Source organism: Perca flavescens, chromosome 7, assembly GCF_004354835.1.
Source record: "Perca flavescens isolate YP-PL-M2 chromosome 7, PFLA_1.0, whole genome shotgun sequence".
Classification (NCBI taxonomy): domain Eukaryota; kingdom Metazoa; phylum Chordata; class Actinopteri; order Perciformes; family Percidae; genus Perca; species Perca flavescens.
In genome coordinates this window covers 28,894,227-28,922,151 of record NC_041337.1, presented here as the reverse complement: position 1 = coordinate 28,922,151, position 27,925 = coordinate 28,894,227, and the positions used below count along the sequence as shown (strand labels likewise).

General features: G+C 39.3%; 1 protein-coding gene and 1 long non-coding RNA gene across 2 annotated transcripts; one reads left to right on the top strand and one right to left on the bottom strand.

Moving 5' to 3' along the window:
* Positions 1-391: 391 nt before the first annotated feature.
* calcrl2 (calcitonin receptor-like 2) lies at positions 392-27,925 on the bottom strand. The gene is made up of 13 exons (XM_028583097.1): positions 27,796-27,925; positions 13,335-13,392; positions 12,811-12,985; positions 11,178-11,285; positions 10,448-10,560; positions 8,836-8,927; positions 7,667-7,796; positions 7,315-7,468; positions 4,959-5,019; positions 4,534-4,600; positions 3,586-3,804; positions 2,952-2,993; positions 392-2,082 (listed from the first exon to the last, which is right to left on the bottom strand). Exons 2-13 carry the CDS (start codon positions 13,386-13,388, stop codon positions 1,795-1,797), a joined length of 1,503 nt encoding a protein of 500 aa, XP_028438898.1. The 5' UTR covers positions 13,389-13,392; positions 27,796-27,925; the 3' UTR covers positions 392-1,794.
* Positions 17,206-24,170, top strand: LOC114558837 (uncharacterized). Its single transcript, XR_003692989.1, has 4 exons — positions 17,206-17,239; positions 18,603-18,655; positions 20,589-20,808; positions 23,679-24,170. It is a non-coding gene; the product is annotated as an uncharacterized LOC114558837 (long non-coding RNA).

Below are 27,925 nucleotides of genomic sequence, written 5' to 3'. Positions count from 1 at the left end.
TACTTTTTTGCCAAAATACCCCCCAAACCCAATGTTTCTAATGGAGTGAGTGAAGAGAATGACTGAGATTCAGTAGGAGTGGAATTATTGCAGCACTCCACAGCTTTATCTCTGCACCAGTAATCCTACTGCACTCAAAGCTCTGCTCCCAGTTTAAATTATTGTTGTAATTGTAACCCATAATGTTCAGCACATCATTTCGTTCCAGGTGGTAAATATGTTCTAATCAGATGAGGCTCAAAATTAGCTAAACTATGTAACATAATGTTTAGCTGTCATGCAGCCAGGAGATTGCCACGGTTTTATCTTTAGCTCAACTACATGATCTGTGCATATGAAACATGAAAGTCAGAAGCCCTTTCAACATAATACATTCCACATCCAAATGAGGTCTGTTTACTTGCCATAAAAGTAAATTCATTATTTTGGCAACCTGAAGATTTGTGTAAGCATGCAGAGTGACCATCAACTTTAACAAACTTATTTTACAGCAATAATGTTGGGATATAGCATTTCTTTTGTTCATGCATATATCTGCCAAGTTAGCATGACTTGATGTTTTTCTCCATCATCATTGACTTTTACAACTGTCTCATTTAGTTATGTGGAATAACAAACTGAATTATCAGATTCATCAAAATGGATATTTTTCAGTTACAGATAACAGCTTGGAAAAATCAGTAAATACTTTTAGTTTTAGCTTTAGCTAAGGCTAGCTGTGGCTTTTTCATCAGCTAGCTTGCACTTGAAGTACGTCACTTTCTTTAGCTGTTGTGTTGGCTGTCTATCTGTGACAGAGAGTGCAGTAGGCCTAAGTGTGACGGTGGCTTCTAATCAAGAGCCAACACATTAGCAAACCAGAGTCTAATTACTGCAGTTTCGGTTTTAGCTTAGTTTTTATGTTACAACCATGTTTTAGCAGCAATTATACACCTAGTTATACTTGTTTGTATGGTAAAACAGATGTCACAAAGTCAGATTCTGGTCTTTACTGCATTTTGCCTTTCAAGGGCTGATGAGTCTAACATGAGCTACAAAATTAAGTTTGTAAGTGTTTATTAAAAACTTTAGGCCTTCCTGCCATCATAGACTTCCTCTGACTGAGAGTAAATCCTATTTCTGTTGTCATAGGGAAATCTAAATTTAAACCATGATTGTGTTGCTTTTATTAACACATTCTCTCAGTGTGGTGTGGTGTGGTTTTGATTTTCTGAAAGGGAGATCCTGGCTTTTTTTTTTTTTCCCGCAGCCCAGTGATGATTATATCATCTTCCCTATATAAAAGCATGTAAAAGAACATATAAATCACATCAGTGGGCTATGACATTCATTTGTCAAAGTGGTGCACGGGTAAAGCACTCAGGCTTCATAAGGCAACAGATTATACAAACAGCTCTGCATTTGTGACATCACAATGGCAGGTTTGGGATCTGCAACTCTCTAAATACATAAAAAAAAAACAATGTGACAGTGACAGAACACGTACACAGAAACCATTACTATACTAGGATTACAGGATGACACCATGATATAAATATTTTTTTTGTCATCAGTTCATACGGCCCAAAAGCTGGAGCTGTAAAAAAACGTGTATGTGTGCTTTTCAGATATTTTGTACAGGCTGTACATAAACTGCCCAAACTTTGTTAAAAAAAATCACCTGCAACCTCTCTGTTTTTTACTCTTCTGCCTTTCTGTGTCTACATATAAGGGATTGTGTGTGTGTGTGTGTGTGTGTGTGTGTGTGTGTGTGTGTGTGTGTGTTTAAGCACCGCAACCATCACCTTTCTCCAGTCAGATGTTGGTGGTCTCCAACTGGTTGAGCATGTCCACCTCCCCGTTGCTGCATGTCTTCTGCTGCCCGTTGGCTTTTTGCGGCACCTGGAACAGGAAGTGGCTATTTTCTTTATGTTCAGTAGGAGACGCAGCAGGCTGCTCCAAGCTGATGGTGGCGCGGCTGGTTTCGGTAATGGAGGAGTTGTTGTGGGAGTTAAAGTGGTAGTTGGTGGTTGTTTTTCCCCAGCCGGTTTTACCCCAGGCAGACTTCCACTGTGCCCACTTCCTCCGCAGAGCTGACTGGGCCTGGACGTCAAAAAAGTTTATTATTTATACTTAGTGCTGTCAAACGATTAAAATATTAAATCACGATTAATCGCATTAATGTCATAGTTAACTCGCAATTAATCGCACATTTTTATCTATTCTAAATGTCCCTTGATTTCTTTTTGTCCCATTATTTTTTTCTCATTTTAATGCTCTTATCAACATGGAAAAGTGGATGGGCTTGCTATGTGTTTCTGTCGCCTGGCTTTGACGAGGGGGCGGAGAATTGGCATCAGCTGTGTGCTTGGCCATCAAGTGGTATTTCAGACTGGACGTGCTACGATGATAGCTCAGTTCACAACGACAAAACACACAACACACAGATCACTTTGGTCTTTCAGTGGAACCATTTGGCAACTTTTTTAAAGTAAATTTTCCATTCAGAATCTTATTGGCATCCGTTTTGGCGCCTCGCGCTCGTCATCCACTCAAAACGTAACGTTAGCCTACTACTTGTTGGCCGGCTCGCAAGCCCAAAGAAGTGTGTGCGGCGTGCCTGTTGTTTTGTTTCCGGTCTAGCTAGATCCGGTGTGGTGTTGTAGTTTTTCTAATGTTACTAGTTGTTGCAACAGCATGTGAAAAAAAACTACAAAGTTTGCTAGGCCAAACAGAACGTTAATCTCGCGATAAAAAATGTACGCCGTTAAAATGGGTTTGTGTTAACGCCGTTAATAATGCGTTTAACTGACAGCACTATTTATATTATATTTAGTCTAGTTTTAACCAGTTTAATGTTACATGCAGTATATTGTATATGACACAACAGTTTACATGATCTGGGTCATAACAACTGAGTCCTAGCAGTTTAAAGTATCTTTGAAACATTAACTATGATAGTTTTAATGTACCTCAGCATTGCAGAAACAGTAAATAATTGCCACCAGGAGTCCCTGTAAAACAATTGGACATTGATTAAATATGCATACAGGAACAGATGTCAGTGAAATAATCCTGTAAATCATAAATGTAAATGAATCATTATGTTTTATTTGAAAACCCAAAAAGACCAAATAAGGTAAATTGTCTTTTTCTCAAGATGTGTGAATTTGAGACTGGCAATCACTATAAACTTGTTTTACTAATATTAATACACAGAGCAACTGAAGGTCCAATTTCCAAAAGCAAGAGGCCAAATATAACTTTTTTATTCAAATTCTGCCATGCTTTGCATTGTAGTGGAAATTGTTGAAAGTGCTCTTTAGATTGATGTTGTTGCTTAATGAAAATGGAAGGAGTTGGATGGTATTTCTATCATAGAAAGCCTTAATACCATACACCAAATGTGTTTAGAACAGCAAATGTAAAGTCTTGAGATGTATTCATGCGAAATAAAACATGCAGATTATTAGTGTAAAATTGGTAATAGTAAACTTCACCATAGGAGTTTGTTTAATACAGCCGTGATCTGAATGAGTCTCTGTGGGCGAGTAGCAGCATCAGCCTTTTGTTCAAACTCTATTGTGCAGTTTATTGTGACTATACCTGGAAGTGGCTGAAGATATTTACAAAGAAATCAAAGACGGCCCGGCTGATTTGTCCCTCTGGCCTCCAGGGGAAAAGGATGAACTGGACTCCCAGCAGAGGAATCAGGATGAGGGTGGCTCTCACCGCCTTCATGTAGGCTGTGGACTCAGCACAGTGGGTCTCTTTCAACTTGGTGATTAGAACCCGCACGATGTTCAGGAGAAAGAAAAGGTTCACCTAGATAGATTGATAGTAGATTAAATGAAAGTAGAGGAGAAGGGAGAGACATATATAGAAATCTGTTATGATATTACTTACCACAAGTTAAAGTCAATATTTTTAACTGCTCTCCCATCTCAGTGGCATTTTAACCCTCATGTTGTCATCGCGTCAAATTTGACCCATTTTAAAAAAGTTTCTATATCAGAAATTTTGAGTTTCTTCCAACCATTGCATTTGAAAATAAATTCATTAAAGAATGAAAAAGGTGACAAAAATGTCAGAAAAGCTTCAAAAACGTAGGGAAAAAAACAACAAAACCATCGGAAAAAGTGACAAAAACATCAGAAAAGGTGACAAAAACATCTGGAAAAGCGACAAAAGTGTCAAAAAGTTGACCAAAACGTTAAAAATAAGTTTTAATTTTAAATTTTGACCCAGAAAAACAAAACTTTGCATGGTCGACGGGACGACAACACAAGGGTTAATATCAGTACTGTTTGGCAATTTTGATTCTGATGAACAGTACGGCCAATAAAGGCAGTCAATTAAACACTGACTGATAACTGCCAGTAGTTTATTTAAAATTGACTGTGTATTTGCATCTGTCACTTAGTATTTGAAAAACTGTTTTGAGAGTCAATTTTGAGCGAGCAAGAAAAAAAAAAAGCATCTGTTGATAATAATAATCTTGTAACATTTATAAGACACATATTTTATATTTATGTACTTTTATTAATGACTCACAAGTAGTGCAGCTTGAATGGGCCCCTGACTGATGTAGTGAAGGTGTGTGTGTGAGCTGATCCAACACCTGAAACCAACAGAGAGCACAAAAAAACCTGAAACTATTCCAGCGACCTTTCGCATACTGTACACAGTGATATAATAAATAAGCCTGAGGGTATTCAAAGCCCAAGTCATTCATCATTAGTGCTGGACTCAGCAAACAAAGGGCTCACACAAATACCACTAGAGGGAAATCAATATCGTACAAATCCTCTCAGCCTGATCAAAGAGAGTAGTAGAAGGTCAGGGGAAGGCGAGAGAGGGAGAAATCCCGGCCTGTAGTTATGTTACAGTAGACTACATACTGCAACATTCCTGGCCTTGATCTGGACTTGGGCTTCACGGTTGTGACAATAGAAGAAGCAAACACACTACATACTTACTTATCGTCAAAGAAGAGCCCGCGTGCTACAGCATACGTGGTGGCAGGAACAATGGGAAAACCTTTGGACAGAGAGAGAAACAGACAGAAATATCAGACTCTTGTAACATCCTGAGTCTCAACAGAGGCTTCTGCAGTTGCATCACAATATAAAAAACATAATGTGAAAAAGTAATGCAGCACCTTAAAGTTTTAGTGCGTTACTTTTTGATATTAATGAACGTCCGTTACATTCAAGCCATTGCCAAAATGAGTTGATACAAAGCTAATTCAGACTATCAGCTCCACACAACTGTCTCTGTATTTGTCAGTATGGCTATGTTCACAAGATTGTGTCGTCCGGCGACTTTCATGCGCAGAAACTTGAGTGAAGATAATTAGCTCTTCTGAAGAGTCCGTCATGTTTTTTTAATCCTCTGTGTCCTCCTTGGCTACTAGCAACTGCGTGGAGGAGGGGCGAGGGCTGTACGCGATCACGGAAGGCTTGTATCATGACGACGCGCTGACAGTTTTGTTGTCATTACTTGGAATTCCTCATGGGGGCGACAGAAACGATAGCTTTCATATGTTGATGAGTCATAAAAGTGTTTTATATAATACAAAATACAGTATTTTTTAACTAACCTTAAAGGAATAGTTTGACATTTTGGGAAATATGCTTATTCACTTTCTTGCCGGGGCTTAGATGACGAGACTGGTAGGTATCTGTCTACTCAATGTGAAACTAGAATTAGGAGTCTGATAACTTAGCTTAGCATAAAGTTTGGAAACGGGGAAACAGCTAACCTGGCTTGTGCGAAGGTCACATAATGTGAATACTAGCACCTCTAAAGTTCATTGATCCGGAGCTGGAACCAGGAAACCGAACAGGGGCAAAAAGCTAGCCTGGCTCTGTCAATTTTTGGTTTTACTGGGGTTATGTATTGTTGATTTTACACTTCAGTTTTTGTGCAAGATATAATGTTTTCAGTGCTAAGCTATGTGGCTGCTGGCTGTAGCTCCCTATTGATCGCACAGACATGACAGTGGTATCGATCTTGTCATGTAATGTAAGAAAACGAATAAGCATATTTCCTGAAAAACTATTCCTTGACCAAACTTACTGCTACTACATACATACATAGTTAAAGAAAGCTCAAGTCAGAGAGCTTTCAGCTACTATACCAGCAGCAACAGTACAATAGTGAGTGGGACATGTGCCATGCTCATTACAGGCACGCTATACCGTACAGCTCTAAAATGCTGTGAGCCTTAGAGAGACATAAAAGAATGCATTATTAATATATAAGAGCTAGGTGCCTGGATAAGAGCTGAAATGAAGCCCACTTATATAAGCACAGGTACTGTACATCCAGGCTTCAAGGTTACATTTATGCAACGAATTAGGGTGGAAATGTGATGTTCTCTGCGCAACACAGGAATTAAGGACTACAATATAGTCAAACATCGCAGATGCTCTCATATATAATTAGGCATACTTAAGGTGCTCTAAGTGATGTGACGCGTTTATGCCATTTGTGGAGCCCAGGCTCCACAAATGGCAACCAAACAAACTGCACCAACCTGCCCCACGAACCATAACAAACAGTGTTCCAGCCAATAACCAACAAGAAGGAGCTGGTTGAGCCATCACTGCAGCAGCGTTAGCACGTAGGCTACTTCCACAATGCGTATTCATGACTCAAACAGCTCCTTCTTGTCGGTTATTGGCTGTGCATAGTGCTATTCACTTGGAGTGTTGCTCATAAGGTATTATGAGGTAGCATTATTAGCATATTGTGAGTGAATGACATCATTCATAAACACCCAAAGAATGTAACTGTGATGTACTGTATTAATGTATTTCTTTTATATTTGTCTCGCAATCTGCTGGTAGCATATTGTGACGGCCCCTGCTAGCTGTGTGTGACTGCTTGTTCTAACTATGCATAACTGTGTTTAAGGTATCAGCTGATGCAACCGGATTTGCAGCACCTGGGCCCAGTGCTCCACAGGAAATAAAGGGCCGAGCTTCCTGGACTTCTCTCTCGCTCTACTCGAAGCCCTGTTGCTGTTTTGTTTGTTCTGTTGTCCATTTTTGCATTACAACATCCTACATCCATTTTACACACATCCGCATGAACGCCACTGATGTTACTGATTATTGTTATGACCTAGAATCAGGTTTATGACATTAAGCACTATGATTCTTAAACGCTGTCTATGTAGACATTGTTTGAATATTCTGAGTCATTTTCCCCAATGTAAATATACTGTATGTATTTGTCATTTGATATGGACACGGCCACAAGAAAGAAGCAGCTCCCACTGAAACGCAAAAGGAAATGGCAGTGAAATATCAGATCCACCTGACTCACCCCATCCCAGGACGTAGTACCAGAAGAGCTGCTGCTCCCCGACAAAGACGGCCACAATGATGAGCGTGTGGAGATAGATGCCTTCACACAGCATCCAGAAGTAGTTGGAAGTAGATGTGTACTGAGTCAGCACAGCCAGGACCTTGCAGCTCACCTGACGGACAGGACAATTTCACTTCAAAAGGAAACTAATTACAAACAGAAAGCCACCCACACTTAGACATGGAGTATGATTTCTAGTAAGCACACCATTTAAGTGTGGGAATTTTTTTAACATGGGGAAATTAGATAAATGAAGTGAAATGCATTAGTGTAATGGAATGAAATACAGATGAAAGATTCAGTGGCTCACAGGGTAGCTGGTGCTTATGGCTTGGTTATTGTCCACAGTGAGTGAGAGCCACATGATTGTAACAATGGAGTTCAAGATGAAGGAGAGAAACATGTTCTTGTGGAGGGAGATTCTCTGGCAACTAAGACTCCTGAATGAGAGAAACAGACAGAGAGAGGGAAGGCATGTTAGTTAAGGTTTCTTTATATTTTTATGGGCTTTTACAAACATTTTTAGACTGAAATTGCAATAGCTTTTTATATCTGACCATACCATTTTTTTTGTTTGCTGTAAAGATACCCACAATTTAAACTATATACTTTTTCTTCACAGTTACATTCATTAGATATTTCACAGGATAAAAAAAGCCTTTGAAACAATTATGTGACCGAGCGGCATCCGCCGGGTCTGAAAAGTGAAGCCGATGTGGTGCCAGTGCCTTAAACCTGCATTATTTCTAATGGCCAGGAGGGAGCAACTCCACTGGTTTAAAAAATAAGTCTGATTGTATTGAAGTCTATGAGAAAATGACCCTACTTCTCACTTGATTTATTACCTTATTCGACCGGCTCAACAGAAGTAGACAACTGACACTGAAATAGGAAAGCAAAAGTAAGAAAGGTATATGAAGACCTTTAGGTTAGAGCCTGACCAATATATCGGCGGGCTGATATTATCGGCTGATATTAGGCATTTTCCAAACTATCGGTAACGGCATTTATAACCCCCTCCCCCAAGAGATCTGCACCTCTGAGTTCTTCACCATCTTCCAGTCCCGCCTCAAGACCCATTTCTTCACCTCGTTTTGTTTTTGTTTGTTCTGCTTCATTTTGTTTTGTTTTGTACCCTGCCCTGTAAAGCGACTTTGAGTCCATGAAAAGTGCTATACAAATTCAATTTATTATTATTATTATTATTATTAAGTTTATTTTTAAACTGCATTATCATATTATTTTAGTAAGGACTCATAAATAACTACAAATAACTAATGTTAGGGAAATCTGTTTATGTTTTGTTACGCGTTTCTGGATTTCTTTTTAACTATAAATTTTATATCGGCCGATAAATTGGAATATCAGATTTTTAAATCACAAAATATTTGTATCGATATCAGCCTTAAAAATCCTTTATCGGTCGGGCTCTAGTTGAAGTGTTGAGTCAGATCATACATGAGAAAAGTCATGACTCACTTGAAGTAGGAGAAGATGATCAGACAGATGATCAGGGTGACAATAGACAGGCCATGACCCACCATGGCTAGGTAGTAGAGACTCAATGTAAACTGCATGGACAAAAAATTCTTTATTCATTATAAATATAAATAAATTCACCATTTATTAAAAATTGTTATATTTTAAGTTGAAATTCTTTCTTTTATTAGGATAACCCCTTGAGATGTACCATCTCGTTTTCGAGGGGGTCCTGAACAAAATACAACAAAAATAACATTACAGACATACAAACATAATAAACAAAACATTACACACAAAAAAAAAAAAAAACACATAGAGCCTACAATTACAACATAATAAATAACAGGGAATAATGATACATCAACATATAACCAAACGTTACTGTGGAAAGAGTGTGATTAAGTGGTTCAATAAGAAAAGAAAAGTGAAGAATGAGATACGACTGGAAAGAATTAAAGTCTACATGTACATTCAGTATGAAAATGAATTGACAAGGCATGTTTGAACAGTCTGAAAGTTGAAATCGAACGAATATTTACTGGTAAATTATTCCAATCAGAAGGTGCTTTAAACATAAAAGCATTTTTTGATCTAGACTTAGAAACATGAGGTACTGAAAAGAAAAGCTGTACAGTATGTCTTAAACGATGAGTGGAGGAAAAAGGAACCAAAATCTGTTTTAAATAAATAGGATAATTGAAATGAACACATTTAAAGACAAAGTGCAACCAATGAATCTGTCTTCTTATAAATGGTGTGGGCAAGTCAAGAAGTTCATACATTATACAGTGATGAGTTGTAAATGCACAGTTAAGAATAAATCTACACAATCTATTATAAACTCTAGTAAGAGGAGTAAGAGAGGAATTAGAAGCAATGCAGTACACTGAATCAGCATAATCCATTATTGGCAATATAAGTTGAAGGGCAATTCTTTTTCTGACCTTAAATGGAAAACAGTTTTGTGAACGGAAAAGAAGACTAAGACTATAATTCAATTTATGTACAATATGATTAATATGATAATTAAAATAAAGTTCAGAGTCAAAGTATAAGCCCAGGTATTTAATATGGTCAACTTTCTGCAACGTAATGCCATCAAGACAAGAAATACGAAATAAATGTGATTTGTATTTAAGTTTAATGTTCTGTCGAGTGCCAAAAATCATAGTATGTGTTTTGGTTTTATTGAGAAGTAACTTATTTACAGCAAGCCAGTTTTGTAAGTTATTAAAATCAGACTGTAAGTCTGTTTCAATCTGTACTAAACTTGTATGTGAAGTGTATATAACGTTCAAGAGTGAAGCCAGCAAAATAAAGCAGCAACAGGGTTATGTCTATGCAACTGGTGTCGCGACCACCACGCGCGAGTATAAATAGTAACGGCGCTCCCATGACGTCACACTGTCGCGCGACAGGTTGGGAATGGTGAGTATACTGAACGCTTTAATGTTCTTTATGCATTGTCCCTGTTCAAGTAAAGAAACTATGCATCTGTCCACTTGAAAGAGGGCTACAAGCTTTGTTTTTTGGTAATTACTCTAATTTGGTCGAAGGAATTAAATGTGTTTTTAACTGTTCTTAACAGTTTCACTGCATTGTGTTTTACCTTGAGTTTATCTTTGGTGTAGGCCTGACACTGGGTGTAGTTAGACCAAACTCGGTTGCTCTCCGGGTGGTGGAACCACTGGCCATCAGGATTACACACTTTGGTTACCTTCTCTGTTGATGACAACGTTATAATTTACACAAACATTGTTGAAGGGTTTGATGCAGGCGACTTCAGGTGCCAAATGGACAATGAAAAACTCACTTTTTCGCCGGTGCCCCTTAATTCAATGTGACGAGCAGTCAAGACACTGTAGGCTTATAAAGTGGACATCCCCCCCAAATCACGAATACATTTTTTTTTAAATGTAAATGTCTTGTGAAGTAAAAGTACATATCAATACTGTTGTGAAGCTCTTACATTCCATTATGGAAAAACTCTGCACCAAGCTTTTCTCATGGGACTTAATTGGTATCATAAATTGTTACACGGTTTTTCTCCCTGAAGATTTATCTGCGTGAACCAACCTTGAACCAATTTTCCTTTCATCTGGTGGCCCTTTCTTATCTACTACCTTCCCCTTTCTTATCTACCTTTAGCATTGTGAACTGAATCCTGCTTTGTGTCACTTTGTTCTCCGAGTGCTCATTACTGCCTTTAGAGTCTAACCATAAAACAATCATGATTGGATTGTTTCATAACATACAAATACAAAAAAAAGGAAAATATAAGACATACAAAACAGACAAGTGTGTGTGTGTGTGTGTGTGTGTGTGTGTGTCTGCCTCACCCGCAGGGTCAAAGTCCAAAAAGTATTCAGGACACATCTGCATGACAGTCCCTGGAGCTGAATCCCTCCAGCACAGCCAGCCGTCCCACGTACGGTTACAGTAATTCCCTGCAGAGGGCAGTACAGACATAACATTGAACTTGCACAGCTTGAAGACACCGAGATTCCAGATGTGCGTGTATGTATTAGCTTTTAATGTAACACTGCTTGCTACAAGTGCAGCCTTTAGATATCAATCAGTCTCTTGCAATCCCAAACAGGTTGATGGCTAGAAATAAAGAGATGAAAATGAGTGTATATGATATACAGTCTTGCATTTTTTGTTGAAGTTTGAGTTTCTGCAGCTGGAGCTGTTTGTCTCCTTGGAGGATTCCTCTTTTTACAACAGCAAAAGTAAAAGTTGGTGTCCTTTTTTTAATATAAAATATGAAACATTCCTGAAAAATAATGTCTTAGACATAGGCTACATGGCTATAGTACTTCACACTACTTTAAAGTATTATTAAATTAAAATGGGGCCGCATTTGACATTTATTGAGAAATTGTGAAGGTTACTGTGTTGTCTGTATGTGAAATAGCCAGGAATTACAGATTCATATTCTTTTACTATTCAATTTCTTCTCTCTCTGTGCTCTTTTATTATAAACAGGTTTAAGGGTATTATGGATTAAATTATTTTGAGCAACATATCCAGACTAACTTTCAGCTTGTCTGATTTAACCTTTAAGAACACTAAGTATATGATTATACCATAGTATTTGAGCAATAATAGGTTTGTAGGAACCTACATTTTTAATAAGATCCGTGGCAGGATGAATCATATAAATTATCTATTCTTATATCAACAATGTGTCTTACTGCAGCGGGCCCGTACAAAGCTTGTCAACAATAGACGGAAACCTGACGGTACCAGGTTGTACTATGGCATGCTGGGAAAAGGAGCACAAAATAACATTTCAAAGGCAGTGAAGCACTGAGCAGGAGTAAGGGGCACTGGGAAAGAGACAAAAGGCAAGTTTCCTTTCTTTCAGACTCACTTCCTTCTCTCTCTCTCTCTCTCTCTCTCTCTCTCTCTCTCTCTCTCCAACACAGTGTGCACACTGGAAACTGTTAATTGGTAGGACAACCGTAAGTAATGCGTCTATGTAAATATTCATGTTTGTTTGAAATTTAACTCACTAAAAATGATGCTGAGTAGAAGAGAAATGCAAGAAATGCTCAGGTGGTAGAGTGGTAGTCTAGCAATTGCAATTGATCCCTGGCCCTGCAGTCCCATGTCAAAGTGTCCTTGGGCAAGACACTGAACCCAGAATTGCTTTCGATTGCTGTTTGAAGTCGGTTAGACTAGAAAAGTGCTATATAAATGCAGTCCATATACACTTACACACACATCTGCACTCTACTTTGAACCTAACAGTGACAGATGGAAGTAAGCTGAAGGGACAGGCTGTGTCTGCTTTATACTGGCCCCCCAGGAAGTGTGTCAGGCTTTGAAGCAAACTGAACATACAGTGGAATTACATCACATGATGTCCCCTGGCCCAAAAAGACTTCCCCCCAAAGACTTACATGGCAAAAGAAATGTCTGTACATTTTTTATGTCAAAACCAAACAATAGGTACAGCCTTATCACCTTCTACTGTATGTGGTGGATCATGGATTATCTTCAGGTAGCACTCAAATTGAGCAGCCAGGATCTGGTGTCGAGACGTTCCTAGCACGTTGGAGATGTCGCTGAAGTTCTCCTGCTGCTTCTCCACTGCATTCTCACCAGCCACCATGGGCCCGACATCCTCACACTGGGACACCTGGGTAAAATTCACCTACCTGAATGTCTCATCATGACATTATCTTTCTTGTTAGACTAAAATCTTACTTTCTGTTAGGCTACATTAGAAACTACCACCAACAGTGCACAGGGGGAAATTGTGCCATTAATATGGCAAGTGATGGGTAAATAACAAAAAAAAAGGAATGAGGTATATCTAAGAACAGAGCAAACTGTTTAAATAAAAAGGTTTTCATGAACACGGCAATCAGTGTGTCAACAGTAATTAGCCATTATTTGCATAACATGAAAAGGAGATGGCTATGCCACCACACACACACACACACACACACACACACACACACACACACACACATGATCACACTCACCTCTGTGCCCAATGTCAGTGCAACTATCAGTGAAAGTGTCAGAGTCCTCCACATGTTTCTAAAAGGGAAACAAGAACGAGGAAAATGCAATTATTAGACATTTTCCTACCAGTTTACCAAGTAACCATTTATTACTACTATGTGATGAACTGTTATTTATTCCAAAACTGTGCTTCTTACAATAAACAATATACAGTATTACACATACAAGACTAATGATACTAATAGTCTACAGCCATGCTAGCAGCTCTCTGAGACTGTATTTCAGCACAGTTGTGCTTTGAGCTTAATGCTAATATCAGCATGCTATCATGCTCACCAAAACAATGCTAACATGTTGATGTTAAGCAGATCAAGGACCAAGTCCATGACCCTAATGTATCTGTTTAAGAGTCCTTAAAATGAAGAAACTTGAAAAGTGATTTAAATTCAAATAGTTTGCGTGAGTTGTAAGTGTGCTTACTGTATGCATGTTTATTTACAGCTTTCCACTGTCCACTCAGGGTCAGAGAAACACGTGTGTTATTATTTTTGTGTGAAGCAAGTTCCCCTTAGTGTTTTCTCTTTTATGATCCATAAGGTGATATACATACTCAGCATAAGGACTCATAAGATAGAGAGAGGGATGACAGAGCTTCTGAAAACTAACACATGATGCACACAGTGTCTCTTTGGTGGGAAAACATATTGGGCTTTGTTTATCTATGATGGAGGAAACTGGCTACATTGTGTTTGGACCTCCTTGTAATTGCAATAGAAAGTGGTCTTTGTGTTGTTGCTCTGTGCTGCACATGCTGGCCTTGGAAATAAAGGCAAAGGAGTTGATCAGCTTCACATGGGCAGTAGTAAACCCTGCCTTCTCTTTGGAATTGATTCAAAATGATGAGAAAAGCTGAATTTGTCTACACAGCAGTATTTATGTGAACCTCTGTCATCCCCATGCATTATTTTCCATGATTTAAAAGTAATGTTGTGCAGATGACATGTTCAATATTCAGATACAAAATAAATAATCAAAAAAATAAAAGAAAAAGTTAAATTTTTAAAGAGAGAACTGTAAAATCTATTTACATCAAGATACGTGTAAACATCTCAACTGAATTACAAGCAAAATGTATTAAATGATTGCACATTGAGAATTTTAAAGTTAAGCTTAAAGTGCACATGTAAAAAAAATGGTTTGTGGTTTGACACTGTCAAAATGTTTTATCTCAAAAACTGTGAGAGAAATTTAAATTTAATATTGGAAACATTAGGGTTCAAGAGCTTAAAGCAACACTATATAACTTTTAGCTGCAGCTGTAGTTCCAATGAGACAACCTGTAGGGGGATGGTCCCCCTATAGGTTGTCTCATTGGAACTACAACTCATGTCAGGTAGCGTGAGTTGTAGTTCCAATGAGACAACCTGTAGGGCTCTGTGCAGGATCTCATGCGATAGCGCGGTAGCAGCCAAGAGAAGTATCCATCAGGCAAGTGTTATTTAAATATACTTCTGGTGTAGTTACAAACTTTCTAATGCCTCGTTTTATAAGTACAGAAACTATTTGTACTACTGTAGACGTTTGGTATCATTCCAGGCATTGTTAGTGGGGTACTTTACAAGATACAAACGTGGATCCATTAGCGCCTGCACTAAGCTAACCAGCTGATAAGGCTAACTCGACCAACGTTATAACAAGGGAAAAAAGCTTATGGGGGGTTGTTTGGCTTGAGGTCAAGGTGCAAAGCAGCCTAGGGTGAAATTACTCCGAACCATCAATTTAAGAGGAGCTGTTAGGTGGGTTTTGTTATCTTTGGACAGAACAGCCGTTTCCTCCTATTTCCAGTCTTTGTGTGCAAAGCTAAGCTAACCGTCTGCTTGTAAATGTGTTCCCATCCTTGGTGCTGGCCACTTATTGCGCATTTCACACAATACTGTTACATCTTTTCCCTTGGCCTGCAGTTTGAGTTTTTGTTGGCTACGACAACCATACACAGACTCACAAACACCTAGAAACAGACATTTATTTATAATCACAATTCCATTCAATGAGAACTAAACAATGAATGCCTTTTTATCTATTGTGTACACAGTTGCCTCTAGCAATGTATTGTGCTCCATCAGGACATTGTAAATCCAAGGACACTCACACATTATAATGCCTTGGCAGTGCTCGCTGTATGCCTTTCTCACCAACGAGCATAGCGCACAGTCTGTCTGTGAACTGCAGCCAAGTAGTTTGGTTTGTCTTTGTTTTCTGGGAACAATACAAATGGAAAAGTTGCTACATTTGTCACTTCCTTTGTCCCTTATTTTGTTCAGGGTCATCACCTCTAATCAGTAATCGAGGTGACCGAGAGCATTAGATTGAATGAAATACTAAGTAATATTAAAAAAACAAAGCAAGTACACTGACAATACTGTAGCAACTGAGGAAGGTGCAGAGACACAAAAATCCCAGCGAAATCAAAACATGTCTTGCAAACAGTTCGAATTAGGTTAATATTTGAGCTTTGAATGTCAATGATATAAAGCCCACTTTACACAGACTTAATCTGTGCACATATTTGCGCATGTTGATTTGTACGGGTCTGTGTGTACATGACAAAGTGTGTGTTTGATTTGTGTCTAAAATCTTTTCCATGTTCAGATGCATGTCTATGTTTTCATCGTCTGGATAAATTATTTTTTTGCGTTGAGACATTCTTTCCCCGTAGGGGGACATGAGGAAAACAGGAGTTTTACACATATATATCTACCCTACCAGCTTCTGTCTGCTTAGAGAGCGATGGTTATGCAACAGACGTTGCAACGTTTACATAAATGTCTGCAGTAATATCCAACATATTCGTTAATATGGGTAGGCTAAATTTTATGAACCTAAAAATTTCCATTTCTAAATCAATATTCTAGACATTTTACTTTTTTATTATAGTTGACATATACATATGAATTAAATGTAGTAATACAGCATATAGCCAGCTTTGTGTGCCTAGTTGTCCGGAATGGCCATTTAGGGCAATTAGTGGTCTATATCTACGACGTTCCACTTCCGGGATTGCTCAGATGCCGCCGAAAATTCCAATAGGGTCCAACTGCAGCTTGCAGCTGGCGTGAGCGACTGCTGCAAGCTGCAGTTGGACCCTTCTCGAAAATTCCGCCGAATGTCCCTCATTTAGGTAGCCTGGGTAAACCCTGACGAACTTCCGGCAAATTTGAGATTTGCTCTGCAAGTCAGTCTGGCGAAGAACCCATTCAAACCCATTTCCAATGTTCACAAAATTGAGGCACCAATCACAACTGCTGAGGCGGGCTTTACACCAATTAGTGTTAGCGAACTGACCGAAGAGCCGGTTAATTAACCCGACTCGTGTCACTGAGCCGGGAGAATCGAGTGCCAAACATACAAATACACGTCATGTCAAGTTAAATGTTAGAGAAGTGAATGTTGCTATGTGGTAGCTAGGCTAGGCTGTCACAAGGAGACCGCGCACCAGGCTACTGAACGAGACCGTAAGGACCGTAACCGAGGGTACTGCACGAGTCTATATTCAAACGGCTGTCTAGGTTCTCGGCAAGTTTGAGTTATCAACCGATAGCAGAAGCCTTTATGTCTCGTGCATTTTAGAATTGTGTTCATGGAAATTCATATGCTACATTACCAAGGGGAAAGTATTAGGCCTATATCACATAAAAATACACGTAATGTTATCTTGATAGATATGCCCCCACCGCCGCGGGCACGCGAACCGGTGGTCGCATTTATTATCTCGGTAGGCCAACCAACGACCGTCCGGTTGAACCGACTCTCGTAAAAGAGTCTTTTACGTGACGACGATAGCGCAGCGACGGTGAGCAGCTTTTTGTTTACATTCAACATGACGGCTACCGAAGCCGTGCTTCACGTGCTCAGCGAACTGCAGGTCAGTGTGACATATGCCGATTTCATGCCGGTCAACTCTACAATTAACTGACACCATAAGTTATACGAGTTACAATTCTCAAAGACACAGGCACACAGCACTCACAGGCACACAGTCTCTTTTTCCTTTCTCTAAACTTTTCCGCCGTGTGTGGCGCGTACCCGCTCGCGGTGTGAAGCGCGTGTCCGTGCTATTCTCCCACATGTCGGGAACGTCGTGAATTAACCTGCAACACGTCAGCTGTTTGGGAATTCTTCAGCGCGTGTGCAGAAGATAACACGTTTGCAATATGCAACACCTGCAAGGAGAAAGTAGGGTTTGGAGGGACGACACCAAAACCAAAATCAATTTTTTTTTAGTGCATGTGCAGCAAAAATTATTGCCTGGGTATGCAAAGCCTGATATAGCTTATTCCTCTGTGTTATGACTGTCCAAAAACAAAAAAAAACAAAAAAACACATCACTGAGCCACAATGGATGACATTCTACTTCACTACAATGCACATTGAACATGTAGTTTATTTTGAGTCAATCCCACATACACCGTTCTGCTGCCGTAAACCTGGATCTGAAGGGGCGCCGTTGTAGCTAACATGGTACGGCATACACCCCAATGTACTAAGTCTCAGTCCTTACCACAGCGGCCCAGGGTTCAAATCCGACCTGCAGCCCTTTGCTGCATGTCTACCCCCTCTCTGTCCCTCCCTTCACATCTACAACTGTCATGTATCAATTAAAGGCCCAAGTGCCCAAAGAATAATCTTAAAAAATAAATAGTGCCTAACAAATACACTATGTCCTCCTGTTTGAACATTTACAAGTATGGTAATAGTTAGTACTAAGTTAGTAGTTAGTTAGCCTTAGTATTTTCTCTCTTGTATTTTCTGTTTATTATTTTTCAAACACAGCCATATTGAGTTGCATATCTAACCTCCTCTGACTTTCTAACAATAAGTCAATAGTGTCTGCTTAAGTATTAACAGCACCACAGCCAATGATCTAGAAGTAAATCATGAGTAATTGTTGGTGTCTCTGTTAGTTGATTAATCTCCCGATTATATCTCAGCGCATTCCTTTAAGTCCTGATTTCTTTCTCCAGTGCGATGTTTAGATGGTCTGAAAGCAGTCATTGTCAAACAGGAATGCTTGTCTGCTAACAGCTGTAGAAACAACACTGATCCACACGAGTACACCATGCCTAGGAAACTTAATAATGCATAATAACACATCAGAATACAGAAGAAAGTCATACACTATCGGCAGCTTTAATTATAAAAATATTAACACGAGTGTTAGCCTTACAAAATCCACATCTATAACCTGTCATCTGTGTAATTCAATCTGCTGTCAAATCTACTGCCAGGTGCTGAAACCAACTGCTGAGGAACGAGGAGGGCTGAAAGAGCTGCAGCAGTGGTAAGTGATGTTTCTTATGAATGTGTGCTCAATGGTGTTTGTTGCCCCCAACTGCTCCTTCCAGGCAGCGCTGCGACAGCTGCCTTCAAGGCACCTAACCCTAACCTTAACCTTAACCTTAACCTTAACCCTAACCCTAACCAGTACCTCCCAATGGTGCCTTCCAGGCAACGCTGCCTGGAAGGCACCGTTGGGGGCAAAAAACACAGATAAACTGAATGTGTCTTTTGTATGCAGAAATCACCAGTCATATTGGTTTTGAAAGCAAACTGAATGAACTAAAAAAATGCTGCCAAGATGTGTACAACATTCAAACAGCTTCCTGTGATTGGGGTAAACTGCTATTTCACAAGGGTTTAAGGCAAAGACGTGGACATTCTGACAAAATTAACAAACGTCTGTCTATTTAATGGAAAGAGGGAGGCTTAATATCCTTTGCACAGTACATCAGTGCATCTTGACTGGTTTTGATTAGAACGAGAGACCCGTGTTTGAGCCTCAGGGTCCTTCACTTTATATTTAGAAGCATTCCAAAGGAGACAAACCTCAACTGAGGAAATTAAACACAGATCTCCTGAGTCAAAAATTCACATGATGCCTCACGATCATAGGACAAGTCAATGTCAGCGGTATTATGGCATTCCCCTGCTAAAACAAATATGTTTCTAAGGATTTGTTGATAAGCCAGATGTTCAAAATAAAGAAAGAGTGGCTCCAATAATTTCCCCTATCCTTTCTACAATATGAGTAACAGGGAGAATCACTCCTTCATCCCCACAGCCATAGTGAACTCAGGCCGGGGGAGGAGGTACAGTTAGTTAGTTTGTTAGTTAGTTAGTTATATTTCATTTCTGTATCATGCCAAACATTTTGGCCCATCCCACATGGGATTACAAGACACCACAAACTTACTTATTTAGCAAACGCCTTCCTGTCGCATTTAGAAATCATTCGGGAAATACATGAATACAAATATATACATATATACATATACATATACACACACACACACACACACACACACACACACACACACACACACACACACACACACACACACACACACACACACACACACACACACATGTACATGTATGTATATATATGTATACATATATATACACGTACATATACATGTATGTATACAAATAGTAACTCCCAACTCACTAGTGTGTAGTTTAGTAAGCGATATGATGTGGTTTGTGGTGATGGGTATGATGATGATAATGATGATGATGATTAGGATAATGATGATGTCTATGCTGCTGATGTGGAAAATTAGTGTTATGATGGAAGAGATGCCTGGTCACTTTTCACTTTATTGTGAGTATTTGTAGCTCATTCTACTGCTTTTTTAGATGTTATTGATGCTGTGCTTTGTACACTTGGAAATGTCAAAGTCGGTCATCAGTGACTATTATTGGTCTTCTAGCCCACTGGAATCCCCCCATCTCCTTCTGTATTGTATGACTATGTTTTTTTTTTTCATGTATTGTATACTAGAGTGTGGATCGGGCAGCATTTTTCTGTCCGACAGAGCATGAACCGAACCCGACCCGAGCCCGACAGGCATTAAGATATTTATGTCCAAGCCCGACACAGTTTAAAATCTCGTTTTTTCTCATACTAATGACACATGCACGTTTGTTTGTGTGTAAAGTCCACTTTTATTAAGCAACTGTAGGAAGTAATTCGTAAATGTCAACAGATGAGCGCATCAGCGCACACGGGGCAACAAGCGTACGTCACAGCTACATAAACAAAGAGGCCCATTGGCTACCTATATAAATAAGCTGTTTTAAATTTAAAACGTTCAATGCCTTATCGCGCTGATGTGACCGAGTCCGACCATAACATCATTGCTAAATATCTGTCCGAACCCAGTACATCTGTAATCTTTGAATCCTGTTCTTCTTGATCCCAATTCTTTTAGAGAAAGGCCAGCACTCCACATCCTTATACCTCACTGTGAGAGTCGTATTGACCTCATGGGGTCATGGGTCTTCACATGGAATGATGGGAAATCCAAACATTGCTGTTTTGTTACACCAGATTTAGCTTTAATGGCCATTGCACCCAGTCAAATGGACTGCAGATGCTGCTGTGACGTAAAACAGGATTTTGGCCCGACCCATAGGTCATAATTCCCTAAGGTACAGTATAAGTATCAGTGATTTAAAAGATAAGGCATGTGTTGCATCCATAACATTCTCACCATTTCCATGCTTGCATTTTTTTTTATTTTTGCTGGTTGGAAAGACTTTGATATTAGCTGCAGGGACATGTGCATTTGCCTTACAAATGCTGTAATTGGATGAAGTTGACTTTGGGAAGAATTGAACTTAATTTGAGAAAATCCAGACACACAGATATAACATATGTGCTTAAGAAAGAACAGAACAAAAGCATGGAGAAAACACTTTTTGGCCTAAAATAACAAGAGACTGTGCTGCTGGCAACAACAAAAGAGAACATAACGTGTTTAGCAGAGAGAGTATAAAATGCCAGAAACACAACACCAGGGAGAACCAAAGGGAACAACAATACACAGCCATCACTTCAGATCTGACCAAGAATGAGAAACAATGGGCTTCACCTTACATTTCAACTCGCTACAGACTAGGGTTGGGTACCAAGACCCGGTACTAATACGGCACCGGTGCCTTAACGACCGGTATCTACCAGACCGAACAGCAACGCAGATTTCGGTGCCTCATTCCGGTGCCACTGCTACGCCTGTGCTGCTCTCTGATGCTCCGAAAACAGACGTTAGAGGCAACAGTTCTGCATCGCTGCACGTGATGCTAGTTAACACTATACTCGACAGCAGCTAACGTTAGCCTACCGTTAGCTAGCAGCTGGATTAAAAAAGGTTAAAATGCTGACAGCTAAACAGTGGGACTGAATTTCACTGGAGAGGATTCCAACAGCGGGACGTCTGCAGCTGCCGAAAAACAACACACTTGAAACTGGTAGCCTTGTGGTGCATTCAAAGTTATTGTAACACCTTTTCCCATCTGGTGGTTGTTTTTGTCATTCAGCAATTTACTAGTGAAATACATTATTGTTATAAGTTATAGTTATTACTATATTATTAAATCATTTAATTTTGACCATATGGTCTTAGCAATAAACAAGCTGTTCTTTAATGTCGCTGACTGTTGTTTAGTACCCTTCTTTTTTTCTTAAAAAGTATCGGTTCAAGCACCATTTAGGCACCAGCACTGTTTTAAAAGTGTCGCTTTAGCACTGGTATTGGAAAAAACCCAAACAATACCCAACCCTACTACAGACCCAATGGCACAAACTAGGGCTGCAACTAACTATTATTTTCACTATCAATTAATTTGCTAATATTCTTCAAATTAACCCCGCAAATATTCACATTTGGGAAGCTAGAACCAGAATTGTTAAAGCTTTAGTACTTTTTTATAATAATGAACGTCCGTTTCAAGCCATTGCCAAAGCTAATTAAGACTATCAGCTCCACAAAACTCTTTCTGTATATCTCAGAATGGCTGTGTTTAGAAAATGGTGTCATCCGGCGTGTGTCTGGTGGTGAATGTCACACATTATTCCTATTTATTGGTATTCCAGTGGGAGATCCAGAGAACTACACACCTCAAGAGTGTGTATGTCTTTATGTATTTCTGTATGTATGTATGGCTGTATGTATGTCTGTCTGTCTGTCTGTCTGTCTGTATGTATGTATGTATAGGGAAGGCGGAGGAAGGATAACGGTTGAGGAGGATGCTATTATCTTCCTCTGTCATCCTGCAACTACTTCCTCCCTTCTCTCCCCTCTGCACTTCTTAACAGCCCAACAGGTTAAAAATAAGCCATTGTTAAACATACACAAAGGGACATGGAAGGGACTTTCATAGTGAGAGGACACAGCTAACATCTCTATAACCTTTGAATATGAAAACACAAAGTCTCTGTTAGACATTGAAAGATAATAATAATGATGAAAGATAATTTTCTGACAATCAACATATGCATTGTGATGCAGACCTGGACAATTCTGCATCGATGCAGACAGACCATAATCGATTATTGCCTACTGATGGTACTTGTTGATTTTCCAGTCAATGCTTTTTTTGTTTTTGCCTTTTGTCTGTTGTCTGTTGTGTTCAGACTCTGCTATATTCAGGAAGTGTCTTTTTTTAAGAGCAGATACAATAAAAGGGGAGTTTTTATCTATGTATAGTTTATATATATCTGACTGCTTGAATTTGTCGATTGGATAACCATGTGTAGCAATATATAATATTGAGGAGGTAATGCATCGTGATACATCAATCAATTTGAAGCGTTGACATGATAATCGTAATCAAATTGAATTGTGAGACCATTGAAGATTCACACCCCTAATATTGATTAATGGACTAATCATTGCAGCTCTATTCTAAAGATGGTGCTGCTGAAAATGTATAGATTTCACTAGTCTCGCTTTGCCAGACTCTCCTCCAAAGCAAACTGAAGGAGAGTCTGGCTACTTCACACAGCATTCGGAGATGGGAGTAAGACGTGCTCTGGTTTATTGGCATTTCTTTAAACCAATCACAATCGTCTTGGGCGGTGCTAAGGACCAGAGAAAAGCCGCGGTGCTGCTGAAAAATAGGCTCGGAAGGAACTTGTTTTGGTGGACGTTTAAAAGTTGTTTTAGTCATGCAACAGAAAACTCAGATTGGACAGTTAGTCTAGCTAGCTGTCTGAATTTACCCTGCAGAGATCTGAGGAGCAATTAACCATAGTCCTCATAAATTGACCGGAGTTTAAAATGCCAACACAAAGGAAGCTCAAGGCAACGGATATCCGGCCTAAGTGAGTGAAATCCAGCGGATTTTCCAGTGGCAACGGAGCAATCCCGGAAGTGGAATCTCTTCATCAAGGCTATAGACTAAGCTTTCACTGAAAAATAAAAATCTACACAAAAACAGTTTTGGGGGCTTTCTAAAATTGGCAAGAGCGTTTTTTCTGAACAATTAAATGAAACTGACATTGGCTTTGTTAAATTTAGGTATCCCAGTAAGCAAGACATCCAGCGTGCACAATACCAGGACCCTGGAACAACTAAATGGAATTCAGCCATCTTTATATTATTGGTTACCATGGTATTTGACAAATAAAAAAAAGTCTGCTGTGAGAAAGTTAACAATCATTCAGCTGTGTGAACATGAAATTTTCATGGAAAGGAGATTGTTTTGAGCCATGAGACTCACACATTAGTTAAACGTGCAGCAAAACCAAAACAATTCGCTAAAAGAGGTTAGACAGTACTGACCTTTAGAGTTCGATGCTAATTCTCCGTAGGTTCTTCAGGTCAAAACATTTCACAAAATACACATTCGTAACTGATTCAATGTTCATAATAAATAAATGTAATAATGCATCTTTAAGGGCAGCTACTTAAAAATGCAATACACATAAAAAAACAATTTTGTGCTAACCAAGTATGTAGCACAATGAGAGTCAAAAACCAGTCAACACACAAAATCTTGTGATGCAACCAATGACCACAAGGATGTTCAATTACAGGTCAAACTGGGTACTTTATTACAACAGGATGCACTGTGCCTTCAAAGAACAAATGTTTTGGATTCTGTCTCTCCCAGTTGAACATTAAAGAGATGTACTTGAGTAGATCTGCACAGGATATAGTGTTATGTTTTGGTTCTGGGGCTCTTTATCCATTTTCCATAATGAATGAGCGCACATCTACTTGCCCCAGTGTTAAAGTCCAGTGTTACTGACCTTTAGTTCTGTGGAAAGTGGGTTCTTTACACTGTCTGATCCTGTAAAACACTTACAAGAGCCGGCACACCAGCAGCACCGGGATTCATAGAAACTGAGCTGTAGATGTATTAGTGATTACGGACTTGGTTATTTTCCCATAGCTGGATCCAAAAATAGCCCCTCCAGCTTGGAGCTATGCTATGCTATGTGTATTTTTGTATTTTTTGTCCCTGGGGTTATAAAAGCAAAACAGAGTGCAGAACAGAGAATAGAGGCATTGCTCCCAAGACACGTTGGTCAAACCATGATATGATCCCAACCACATCTCCTTAACTCCACATCGCTGTGGGAGCTCTTCCACCAGACAGCAGAAGATCTGCACCAATACAACAGTCTCTCCCACCTGTCAATCAGTGTGGGAGCCAGCACATCCTGACACAGTTCTCTGATATGGTCAGCCTGACACCACGTTCATCACCAAAGCATCTACCCTCGTTCTTTTTTTCATCCCATTTCTCATTTCATCTCACTGAGGTCTTTCCTTAGTTTCCCTGGGAACAAGCAAACCTTGTCCTGCTCTGACTTCCCCTCACACATTTCCTTTTTGTAAAAATTAGGATGCAATTACAATTTTTAATCAACAAGATGGTTCTTGAATCCCTTAAAGGAGCAACAAGTATTTTCTATAGCTTTATAGCATAAAATAAACACAATAGAGTAATCAAGCATGTGATGAGTCCTTTTTATTTCCTATTGTGCAAAATGATAGGACATTTTTGCCACTCTAACTACAACCCCTGCCACTATTAGTATGCAACCCTGACGTGTCAGTTATCTTCCCTGAGCCTAAAATAAACATATGTTATTTCAGGTACTTGCAGGAGGGGGGGGTTCTGGCTTGTTTGTGTTATAAGGGTGGGGGGGACTGGAGAGTAAGTTGGGGTTGGGACCAAAGTAGCTGCCAAACACTTATTAATAAACTCATAGCTGCCTGGCAAGAGCAGGCTGTTCCAGTCAAAGACACACTGGGGCCCGTGTTGGGAGAAAGTTTCCCACGGACAGACGTGCGGTCAGACTGTAGAGTTAAGGAATCATTTGGAGGCATTCAAAAGTCAATTTAGGATCTGAGGTCCAAGATCGATGTTTTGGGTTTGAGGATTACAACTTGGCATCACTAGGCAGAGGGGGTAAAGGGTATTCCTGAAGACACTGCACTGAAATGGAGCCAATTGTAGATAGAAACGCACAAAACAACTATGGAAATAGCCTCTGCTGGTGAGATAAAAGCTGCCTTGCTTATTTTGCAGAGGCAAGTACGAGGCTGACGATGGTATTAAAATAATATGAGTGAGTGTCACACTTACAGAGAGTGACAAGTAAGGAAAACTAATTTCCGGGGAGCTTATTCCCCGGAGTCCTTATGTTTTCTCGCCTCGCAGTTTTCCTTGGATTGTGGTTGCACCTAAATCATGGTGGCAGCTGCCATGGTCTTGCTTGACGCCCTGCTGTGCCCTACTATGCTCCGCAAGGCCCCGCTATGCCCTACTATGCCTTGCCAATGTTGCACCAAATGCTTGCTCGTGGGACATTGTTGGGTCTTTGTAAATTAAAGAGTAGGGTATAGACATACTCTATCTGTAAAGTGTCTTGAGATGACTTGTTATGATTTGATACTATAAATAAAACTGAATTGAATTGAATTAAACAAGAATATACATTTATGAAGTACAGAGGTCTCCTTTTCTATGTGGGTCAGGCACAGCAAGCGACATGAAATGTCTACGAAGAGAGCAACCCTAGCAAGTCTGTCGGGTTTACTTGTGATTGCCAATGCATGTAAAAGTAAATGAAAATCAGCCAGGAGAAATGCAAATTCTGAGAGAAAAAAACAAGGTAGCCTTGTGTATCTACATCGCCATGTGATGTGTATACTCTACGTTGCTGATCTGGAAGTGGGCTAAATGTTAAATGGAAAAGATACTCAGTCACTGGAATCCAGCTCCGTTGTTTAATTTACACTGTTCTTTTTAGTTTATCAAACTGCACTGCAAGTCTGTAAGATATGTTTTAGCTTCATTTTCATTGTGCATCATTTTTGAATGAAAAGCTGAAACGCTCAGTCATTAAACTTTAAGTTTCACTTATTTTTTATTTACAACACCACTGCACCCCAGGTTACACAAAAGCTCAAATGACTTCTGCTTTTAAAGCTGCTGTATATAGCTTGATTGAGTCTCAGAGCTCTGCTAATGACAGGAAACTCTACCAGCTTCCAGTAAATAACCAAATCACTGCAATATTGCCCATCTTTACTGTCGCATTAATTCCCTTTTGACTCACTGTATGTTGATCAAGGACGTATATGCAGGGTACACAATTAGCAAAATTTACCAGTGGCTGGTAGATTTGCCAAAAAACAATGGTAATACATTGAGTGGCTGGTAAAATTTTAACATTCAATAGCCATTTGGCTGATGGCCTGCTCATAGGCCATATGTTGTGTTTCATATTAGTGGAGATAATCACAGCAACACTCTATTCAACTCTATTCTATTTCTATTCATATGGTACTTAGAATTGCAACTGTAGAAGCAGGCAACAAGCCAACTCAGGGTGTGACCTTCCTTCAACCTGCATTCATCCTCAATGAGATACATTAAGATTCTGTACAGAAAAAAACAGTTACATTCCTTTAATATTTCTGTAACTTCTAGTGTTTGTGGCAGTCAATGAGTCTTTTATTACACTTTTGCCCATACGTGTTTATATTCCTTTCTTACACTTTTATGCTGCTATTGTTTATTTGTACATAGAGTACTGCTCTATTTTGACTTCCATTTATATTGTTTTTAATATTTTGTATTGTTTTTTATATCAGGGAGTGCCATGGCAATTTCATTTTGTTGTCGTCTTGCACAACAGTATAATGACAATAAAAGTTTCTTATCCTATCTTATTGTGACCTCAATTGGGTCTTTGATAATAAACACATTCATATAATATTCATATAAGTTCCTTATGGGAACTAATATTCTAACTATTATTCTAAATTCTGAATGTATAGATATCTTAATGTACATTTGTTGTATTGCACTTTTTTCTATACTTACACTTTACAATCCCCACAATGTTCCTAAAGTCACTTAACTTTGCTTGTGATATAAAAGTCAAGTTGTTTAATATTAGTATTCATTTATTGAGAATCATTATTATAAATGACTATTGAAAAGCCATAGCTCTTTTTCAAGAGGGTAAAACATCACATCCTGACTTGTATGGACACATTTTACACAACCACATTCTAGTGAAGCCTCATAAAACCACTGCAATAAGTGACGCCTGGACTGTTTCTTTATCTGGCAGCCTGGCATTTGAGTGAAAAGGAGAGACTTGATGCTTACCTTTTCTTTGAGCGAGCTGTCAAACTGTCTTTGCCTTGAAATATTCCAATGCTTGCATGGTCTGAGCAAAGTAGGGTCTCATGCTGTCTTTCTGACAACACTGACCAACCTCGACCACCCAGCTACAGCA

Bases quoted from the DNA above. Each gene is read 5' to 3' on its own strand.
- calcrl2 (XM_028583097.1), bottom strand. From the start codon at position 13,388: ATGTGGAGGACTCTGACACTTTCACTGATAGTTGCACTGACATTGGGC. The intron at 10,561-11,177 runs GTGAGGCAGACA...TGTCATCAACAG, and splicing joins TTTGGACTTTGACCCTGCGG to AGAAGGTAACCAAAGTGTGT. The intron at 7,469-7,666 runs GTGAGCCACTGA...CCTGTCCGTCAG, and splicing joins CCATAAGCACCAGCTACCCT to GTGAGCTGCAAGGTCCTGGC.